This window comes from Gymnoscopelus braueri (assembly GCF_963280865.1).
Source record: "Gymnoscopelus braueri genome assembly, chromosome: 2".
In the NCBI taxonomy this organism is placed as follows: Eukaryota; Metazoa; Chordata; class Actinopteri; order Myctophiformes; family Myctophidae; genus Gymnoscopelus; species Gymnoscopelus braueri.
The window spans coordinates 35,562,080-35,572,173 of NC_137604.1; the positions used below are offsets into that span (position 1 = coordinate 35,562,080).

General features: G+C 45.2%; 2 protein-coding genes across 2 annotated transcripts; both read left to right on the forward strand.

The window, feature by feature from the left end:
- Positions 1-987: 987 nt before the first annotated feature.
- Positions 988-2,599, forward strand: LOC308095316 (transcription initiation factor TFIID subunit 4-like; the record flags this gene model as incomplete). Its single annotated transcript, XM_080442319.1, has 1 exon — positions 988-2,599. One exon carries the CDS (start codon positions 988-990, stop codon positions 2,518-2,520), a length of 1,533 nt encoding a protein of 510 aa, XP_080298445.1. The 3' UTR covers positions 2,521-2,599.
- A 1,337-nt stretch (positions 2,600-3,936) lies between these two features.
- Positions 3,937-9,480, forward strand: nxnl1 (nucleoredoxin like 1). Its single transcript, XM_080452552.1, has 4 exons — positions 3,937-4,490; positions 6,456-6,705; positions 7,184-7,273; positions 8,304-9,480. The coding sequence occupies exons 2-4, from the start codon at positions 6,470-6,472 to the stop codon at positions 8,677-8,679; spliced, it is 702 nt and encodes a 233-aa protein (XP_080308678.1). The 5' UTR covers positions 3,937-4,490; positions 6,456-6,469; the 3' UTR covers positions 8,680-9,480.
- Positions 9,481-10,094: the final 614 nt, after the last annotated feature.

Genomic DNA, 10,094 nt, shown 5'->3' on the forward strand with positions numbered 1-10,094 from the left:
AAATTATGTCAGTTTGGGCACAGGAAGATATTCTAAGTTGTAATGGATCATAAACATCACAGGTCTGAACTGAGTCATGTAGCCTACCTAAGGAATTATTAAGAAAACAGCAGGTACTGTAGTATAGGCTTGGTGACACAGAAGAGAAAAGAGAGCTTGTGGGGTTTTCTTCTTTCATTTATTCTTCCCTTTTCACTTCCTGGTTGTGAAAGAACCCAAACAGCTCAGTAAATTTTAAACAATCCTCAGAGCAGGTTGTAGTGTGAGATGCAACACTTTGTTCCAGTCCTGATCCAATACCAATATATGAATTTAAATAATAACTAAAACTAACTGGAATTTAGAACAAAACGGCAAAACGACCGGCCGGCAGACGGACCTCTGATGTCACACTCATCTCACCATGACAATAACCACACCACAAGGAGTTTCCAATGCAGCTACGTCCAAATATGGAGTGTGTTGTCTAACCTCAATGTGTCATCATGGCATCAGCGCAAACGACAGTCAGCCATAGATATCCATATATGGGCACCACTGGAGAAAAGGGGGCATGCCCATATATGGGCATATACTGACGACATCAGGGATCTCCATATATGGGCATAAAAGGGACATGGACTGATATATACAGATATCTCCATATATGGGCATAAAGGGGACAAGGACTGACATATACAGAGATCTCATATATGGGCATATCAGTCGATGACGTTGCAACGTAGGTGTGAGGACTGCATAGCAGCCCGACCCTGTAGTCAATGAAAAATGCTAAACTATAATAACCTCGGTCTGGAGCCATGTGGAAGTCCATATTTGGGCAAGACTAATGTCATGTTGATGATGTCATATTGATGATGTCATATTGACGTGGTCAGTGTGGAAGCATAGCCTGGTGGCTATAAAAGCTCTGGAAGGTCTGAGATGGGCAGCAGTTGCTGTCAGTAATCAAAGGTCTTCTAGTGCTTTATTTTCTGGGAATCCAGGATGGAGGCAAAGGTCTCTCCTCTGGTCACAGGGGGCCAGGGTTCCCCGGCATCTACACCCCAGGACATGACCTGCAGCAACAATCTCCCACACATCGCAACGTTGGTGCCCAACCAGCTCGGAACATCTGCACCTGCGACCAATTTACCCGTTAGCCAGCCTCATCCAAGTGTGACGAGTGGCATGACTGCCAGTGTGCAGCCAGCAGCGGTCAGCAGAGTTGTTCAGCCCGCAATGACTCTTGCAAATATAATGCCTGCTTCAGGCCAACCTCACAGAACAGGGCCTGTTGCTCCAGGCCAGCTACACAGACCAGGGCCTGTGGCTCCAGGCCAGCTACACAGACCAGGGCCCGGTGCGTCAGGACAACCACAGAGACCTGCAGGGCCTGGGGTGGCGGGCCGCGCCAGGACCGGCGCCGTTGCACCTCAGCTGGCCGTCAGACCACAACAGGCCACCTACCTGACCCCTGGATCTGCCATACCTCATGGCATGCATCTGATGAGAACAGAGATGGGCCAAATGGTCATGGTACCACACAACGTCCTGGCTCAAATGCAGGCCAAACATCACCAGGGCCAGACGGTCCCCACCATCCACCCCAGACCTGCCACTCCGACACCCAGGCAGTTCCCGGCCATCCGAATGAGTGCGCCCATTCTCCCAATGCCCGGAATGACACTGGGTAAGAATCCCATTAGTGTGACCGCCCAAGCCAATCAGAAGCTGAGTGATCCAGGGGGCGGCACCTTCCGAGATGATGACATCAACGATGTGGCGTCCATGGCAGGCGTCAACCTCAACGAGGAGAACGCTCGTATCCTAGCGACCAGCTCGGAGCTGGTGGGCACGAAGATCCGTTCCTGTAAGGATGAGAACTTCCTGGCTACTGGCCTCCTGCAGCGACGCATCCTGCACATAGCCAGGAGGTTCGGAGTGAGCGAGGTGCCGGTGGAGGCGGTGAACTTCATTTCCCACGCTACCCAGTGCAGACTCAGCGCCCTGCTGGAGAGGGTGTCAGCCGCCGCTCGGCATCGCACCGATGGGTGCGGCGGCATGGACGCCGAAGGGGGACTGTACGAGCAGTCGTCGGACGTCAGGGCACAGCTCCGTTTCTTTAAGCAGCTGGAGAGCATGGAGAAACAGCGCAAAGACGAACAAGAGCGAGAGATCCTGCTGAAGGCGGCCAGGAGTCGCGCGAGGCAGGAGGATCCCGAGCAGGCCTGCCTGAAGCAGAAGGCCAAAGAGATACAGCAGCAGGAGCTGGCGCTCATTCAGCAGCACGACGCCAACCGCACGGCCCTCGACGCCATCGGCCCGCGCAAGAAACGCAAGCTGGACGCGCCGCCGGAGGCCTCCGCCACCGACTCGGAGGTCGCTTCCGGCGCGCGGGGGCCGTGCTCGTCCGCGGCCGTCGCCGCCTCCCAGAAACCCCGGCAGCAAGTCACGCGAGTCAACCTCTGGGATTTCATCTTCTGTGTGGAGCAGGAGAGGCCCAGGTCACTGCTGCTCTACAAGGCACTGCTGAGATAGTGGTAGGGTGTCCCTCAAGGACGTGTACTCTGCCCACTGCAACATGAGGCCGGTCGTCTATGATGGCGGTTCTCAAACGTTGTCGTGCCAAGGACCCCCAAATCGATATGTATGTGGCCGCAGACCCACCCACCTGGAAATGTGTTGTGCTAGGGACCCCCAGAAGTAAAGATTTGTGTTAAATCCAAAATAGCAGATCTACAAGCTCATAGCGCGGCACTCGGTGCCGCGCTATGAGCTTGTATATCTGCTATTTTTTTAAGGGATATTTCACTTTCAAAAAAACTTTTGGTCATTGTATCATCTACTCAGGCCTTTGTGAACCCCCACGACAGTTTTTAAGTTGCTTGATTCATTATTTAGATATTTGATATTCATTTTATCAGACACGCCCCCTTCCTATACAAACCCATTGTAACTTCAAACTCCATTTTAACCATGTTAGATTCATCACTGGTGTAGTGTTTCTAGTGAGCCAACATGCACAATATCAGCACTCTGACTCTGTTTGACCAGACTGGAACAGAGCCTTCATTAGCACCTGTGAAGGAAGTAAGGAAGATGCCCAATTTCTTTACAATATGGCTGCTGTGCATAGGCTTGGCACCTGTTAACATACAATGTATGTCATTATGTGTTTATTTAACTGACTTTTAACTAATCCCTCTTGATGATGGTGGATTCAGTGCTAAGTCCAACATCAAATTCAAACCGCAGCATGACGCGCAAACTTGTCGATCTGCTATTTTCTGCTAAAGCTTTCCCCACAATACGGATGCTGCATGGGGTTTAAGTGGTTAAAGCTCTGCAGTATAGATAGAGAAAAATGAGAATAATAAAGTAATAATTATTCGTGAAAACGTTCCTCTCTGAATTGAATGACTTTTTCAGTGTGACTTTTGCCTTCCAGAGGTCCTTGAGTGCTGCATTAGCTTAGGATTGAACTGAAGTGATTTAGCGTGGAAGTACAGTAGTGTCTTTGTGTATACAGTATATACGTGTATGTGTTTAATATGCCAGAACAAGCCTCGCATGGCTCCACATGTGATTGCGCATGACTGTGTGTGTCTCAGACTAATCCTATTAGATCTCACTCTATAGCTGCTCCACCTGCCCTCTATGAGATTAACAGGTATTTTCAGCAGGTGCCAGCTAGTGCAGATCAATAGCTAGCTACCTTTCTGCATCAGGGCCAGCAAACAAACAAAAACAAAACACCATTAAATGTTGGTGACTCATGCACTCTTTTGACAAAGCCATTGCAAAAGGATAATTTTCATAGAGAGCAGTAGTTAACCCTAACTAGACACATTTGACCTGTGGTGGAAGAAAACTAGTAGCTCTCAGTCCTTACTAAATCTTCTAGCACAACAGACTTCTCTCTCTCTCTCTCTCTCTCTCTCTCTCTCTCTCTCTCTCTCTCTCTCTCTCTCTCTCTCTCTCTCTCTCTCTCTCTCTCTCTCTCTGTTGCTCTCACTCTTTACCGTGACCTATATCAATTCTATCGCCTCCTCACAATCCAATTTGCCCTTCTTTTTTCTCATCCCTCTCTTCCTTTTACTCCCTCCCTTGTTCTTTTGAAGTAATGGGATTGTTCATGTTGATCTGCTGGAGCTTTGACGGCTGTACACATACACAAGTAGACAAGCCCCCTGTCAGCCCGGCCGGCAACTTACATTGTTCCACTTTGTACTAGCCTCTAATCTCCCCCTGTGGACAGGAGGGTGTAGGGTGGACAAGTGAACAAGTGAGAGAGAGAGGAAGATGAAGCAAGGCGTCATTCAAGGGGACACTGATCAACTGGGTTATGTAAGAGGAATACAAACTGGACAGATTTGGAGCGGCTTCAGGATGACAGTGAAGCTGAAGTGAAGGACAAAGAAAACAGGGGAAATAAAGGAATTAAAATGGCATAAAATAGAGGAGAACCACTTGGATATTTTCTCCAGCCCTTGAGTTGCGGTTTCAAGGTGAGGTAAATTACTTAAGTACTAAGTTGCTGTAATAACAACAAAGATTGATAGCAATTAACATCAAGTGCAACCATTGAATACTTTGAATAAAAGGTTAAGTGAAATAAGCATATTGACCTAAAGTTCTGACCTCTTATGAAATAGTAGGTGCTCTAACCCATTTCTTTTTAAGTAAAGACTGATACTACTCACTCTCAGAAGTCACTAAATTGTTAGTTCAGTCCAAATTTGTGGTCACAAAGACTCTTCTCAGATCTCAAAAGCCAGTCAACCAAGAGAATGTGTGAATGAATCAACATGCAGTGAATCGTTTTACTATGAAATGCAGGCTGAGTTTGTTGACACATGAAAAGCTTATCTGAGCTTTAGTGCTTACCTGAATTTGTTCTTTGTTTTGGAAACATGAATCTACTCAAAGTAAAATAACCCTGTGTGCTGCCTCAGTGTTTGTAATTTTATTCCCAGTGGAGTATATCTGTGACAGATACTGTTTCTGAAGTGTTGTGGAGACAGTGGTTAATACCCATCAATTAGCATAAGACCTAAAGTCCTGCTATAGCCAATTTGAGAATGGTAAATGTACAGATTGATGGTCATAATAAATCATAATAATCATAATAAATCAAAAATAAATGGCACAATAAATCAAAAATAAATAGCATAATATTCTGCTGTCAATAACCCCTTTCCAAACCCCAAATCAAAATATTGCCTCTAGCTTACAGTCTAATCATTATAATTAAGATAATAGTTAGAGAGAATGCCATATCCAAGAGCTTACATAAAATGTGAACCAATTACTATGCTGTCAGTCTGGCACTAGGCTGCCCCAACGCTCCTGATTTCGTGTATAGAGGGGCGGGTGTATAGAGCCGGCGAGAGATTGCGCCTGATCCCATTGGTTCACCGATCTGTCCGTCAACCCCCGCCCCGTTAACACAACATTACGAGCAACGCCTACTGCACTCTGGTTGGTTGGGAAATGAAACACTTCCTCATACCGAGTACACCGACGCGCTGGGCCAGGCTTTTATTTTTTAGCAAAACTAAACAATAAAAGCCTGGAGATCGAGGCTAGTCTGGCACAAGAAACACAATACTGTGGGACTGCATCTCTGTGAATTCATTCCCAATGTAGATGCACCTCCATTCAAAAAGCTGTTCACAAATGCTATACAGTACAGTACAGTATGTCATTGAGATAGCCTGTTGTTTATGTCAGATGCTAGGTTTGATGTTTTGTTAATTGTATCAGTTAATTGTTTTCTCTCACTATTTACTTGAACATTACCCTGTCGTAACATTTGTCTAGGCCAGGGGTCTTCAACAGTGGGTCCGGGACCCCTAGGGGGTCCTCAGAGATACTGCATATATATATATTATACATTAACCCTCACATTTCTATTCTGGGGGGAACATTAGCCGAAAATAGCAGATCTACAAGCTCACAACGCGTCGCAGACAGGGAGTACAGGGAAAAAGTACTGAGCTAAAGGTCAAGTTTACAAAGTATTGAGGGATTAAGTATTTAAATGTCTGAAAACACACATTTAACATGAATCCAATATGCAGTGTGGGGTTCCTGCTTCATCTCTCTCTCTCAGCTAAGGGGTCCTTGGCCTGAAAAACGTTGAAGACCCCCGGTCTAGGCCCATGTCAATGTAGTCATCAGAGTAAATGGCATGAACCCTAGTCACTGGGGTTCCTGCCATTACTCCGATCTTGCACTTTCTAAGTGCTCTGGATAAATACTAAATGCCTAAATTGTAAATTTACCCACTTAGAACTCGCTGCCCCTATATTTTGAGCTTCTCAGTATAGGCAAAAACATTAAACAATTCAAAGATAGTGAAAAGAGGAGATATGCAGCAATATCCATTATTTTCCCTGTATATCACCATTACAACAAAGTATAAAAATAAGGCTTGAGTGGTTAAAATCTCACTTGTTGCACAATTCTAGTGAACCTATTCACCATGGTGGATCTTTTCTTGGACCGGTGTCTGGTGAAGAATAACTGGGACCAGGATGAGCTGAACACTGAGCGTGAGATCACTGGGATCCTGGAGAACCGCATCCTGATGCTGTTCTTTGCGTCTGCCGAGTGCGAGCGGTGTCGGGAGTTTCTCCCCACGCTGAACGACTTCTTCAAACGTCTGAAAGATCCGGCCTACATAGCATACCCAGCGCTGCTGACCTTGATCTACATCAGGTCTCTCTGGTCTCGTTCCAAACTGTTGTTGGCCTGTTGCATAACCCATTCAATCCGGGAAGGCATCTGAAAATTTGCTTCTGGGGGTCCCTGGAACAAAATATTTTACAAATGTTCGCTTTAAAAAAGATATGTTCAAAGATTTGCACACATTTTCAAGATTTTTAGCAGATCTACAATAGCAGATCTACAAGCTCATAGCGCGGCACCGAGTGCCGCGCTATGAGCTTGTATATCTGCTATTTTTTAATAGCCAAAGAAATCTAAAATGACAGAGATGTGTTCCCGGATTGAATTGGATAAACATTCTGTAAACACACACACACACACACACACACACACACACACACACACACACACACACACACACACACACACACACACACACACACACACACACACACACACACACACACACACACACACACACATGCACAATTATTATTGTCTCATCGTTTTCTTCCCCTTTCCCTCTTAGTGTGGACCAATCAGAGGAGCAACAGGATAGAATCCTCAAGGACCTGCACAAGCAGTCTTTGTTCGTGGCCCACGAGGACCCATACAGGAAGTGGGTGGAAATAGTAATAGACTAGAGTGTGACAGCGAAAGCTACAAACTGACTGAGTAAAGGGATTTATTTTCGAGCGAAAAAGCCTAGGATGAATTATTTTCGGCTTATAGGACCATACCAGTCTAATTTTGGCTACGTATGCTAGCCATTTGAAGAGATTGTGAAGGCTACATGATGAATGTGTTCTTTGGTCTCACTTTAGCTTACAAGAAACATCAATACCATTAATGTTGAAATGGTGTGGAAAAACACGCTATACAAGACTTTAAAGTGGCCAGGTAAGGGGCTGTGTCCACAGAAAGCGTTATTTGAGTGGAGGAGCGCTTTGGATATCATGTCCTGAGTGCTTTACTGAGCACACTGAGCATTTATTGACACTGGTGTTAGTTGCATGTGCTCGAACGTCATCTGCATTATTAGCACAAATAGCATAGCTGAAGGGTAAACATGGACTTGTCATGGTTCTAGTATCACTTCAAAGTCAAAATTGTAAACAATCAGGATCAACCTCTTATCTTTGATGATCTTCCTCATAGGGTAAAGGAGGAGAGCAAGTTTAATTGACAGTTTTCTACTTAGTCCCGCCTCAATATCAGGTACATTCTTTAAAATGTATTGAATATGGACAAAACCATCACAAAAAAATAAATACCTAAATATAGGTTTATATAAACTAGGTGGTCGACATTGACAATGGACAATGTAACACTTTGGTCCTTAAAGTGTGTACAGTATGTGTTCATATTGTGTGTGTGTGTGTGTGTGTGTGTGTGTGTGTGTGTGTGTGTGTGTGTGTGTGTGTGTGTGTGTGTGTGTGTGTGTGTGTGTGTGTGTGTGTGTGTGTGTGTGTGTGTGTGTGTGTATGTGTGTGTGTGTGTGTGTGTGTGTGTGTGTGTGTGTGTGTGTGTGTGTGTGTGTGTGTGTGTGTGTGTGTGTTTGTGTATGTGCGTGCGTGCGTGCGTCCGTGTGTGTGTGTGTGTGTGTGTGTGTGTGTGTGTGTGTGTGTATGTTTGCTCTCTCTCCTCAGCGAGCTACAGGCCAGGTTTAAAGTGAAATATGTACCTACAGTCATGGTCCTCCGTCCTGACTGTTCCATCCTCTCCTCCAACGCTGTGGAGGATATCCGCCGCCATGGCACCGACTGCTTCCGCAACTGGCAGGAGTCTGCGGAACTCATCGAGAGGACCTTCATGTTCAATGAGGACTTTGACAACCTGAATCTGCATAGTGCCTCTGACCCCGTGAGAAGACTCAAGTACAAGACCGAAGATGATAAGAGGAAAAAGAGATGGTGGAAACCGTGGGTGAAAGGGAAAGAGGCGTATGAAGGACAGGACGAGCAGCAAGATGGAACACGGGCTAAGGACAAAGAAGGGGGGAGATGGCCATGGGGGATAAGATGAAGTCAAAGAGAATAGAAAAGACTCATATTTAGTGAAAGCCAGGCATGTCGGGACTCTGTACTGGTCATCTTATTAATTCGAGCCAGGCTTATTTGTAAAACATTTTGAACGATGCCAAGTCAACTATTCCCATTCCTCACATTCATCAAGTTTTCTATTCTATGCCCAGCATTGCACTAAAGTTGAGTACTAAAGGTCTGCCTCATTTCACAAATTTGACATGGATGAGTGAAGCCTATAGGTTTATTTTGACAGTATGCTGTAGTGTAAATTGTATAAGAATTAGATTTCTGAATGCTAAAAATAATTATTCTGAAAGAAAACAACAAAGACTTATCATTCAATGGCTCTGAAATACAAGGATATACAAATGATCACTTAGCTGTCATCCTATCATTCATTTTGTAAAAGTAGTCATGTTTTTAAGTGGTGTTCAACTGTTCATTGAATTACAGCTATAGTAGGTGAGAGTAAATGGCTTTTATGGGTGCTGAAATAGACCACAGCCACAATCGATTATGACTCTGGTGCCTGTAACTGCAGGATTCAAGTTGAAGGCCTACATGGGTGGATGTGGGCCATTACTCACTGGTTGCCCATCACAGGGCCCCTTCTCTTCTCAACAATAGCCAGTGTCGAATCTATAACATTTTGGATGCATAGCCTAATACAACCAGCAAAGTTAACTTTATGGTTTCGGAAAACCTCTATTTTCTACTATGATAAATGAAAGATTTCTTGTTTATGCTTAATCTGTTTTCAGTAGAGGTTAATTACTAATTTTTATACATTTCACTACTATATTTTACTGATCACTATATGTTTTCCTTCTATAAGAAATATTGTACAGTATATTTTCAAATCATTATTACTTTTCTAATGCTAATAAATAACTACATGCATAAGTGACTAATGTGCATATCTTAAGGGCTACACTTCTCACACACACACACGCACGCGCACGCGCACGCGCACGCACACGCACACGCACGCACACGCACACGCACACGCACACGCACACGCACACACACACACACACACACACACACACACACACACACACACACACACACACACACACACACACACACACACACACATCACTCTAATAGTGTGTCTCTTATCTCTCTGTCCCTTCATCACCTGACCTTGTAATCTCCATCTCTAGACAGAGGAGGGGAGGGGAGCGGAGACACAAAGGAACAGAGGAGGGAGGGAGTGGAGGAGGTGGCAGTGGCAGATGCCATCACGTTAGAGGAGAAAGGTGACAGTGACAGAACAGATGTACGGTTATAGTCCAGGGAGACGAAGTGAAAGGGAAACCACGCAGCAACAAACTGTGTTGGGTTTACAGCCTGAAGGTATAAGGAATCACTTACCGGAGTTGTAAAGTTGATGAAGCAGCTATAGGAGGA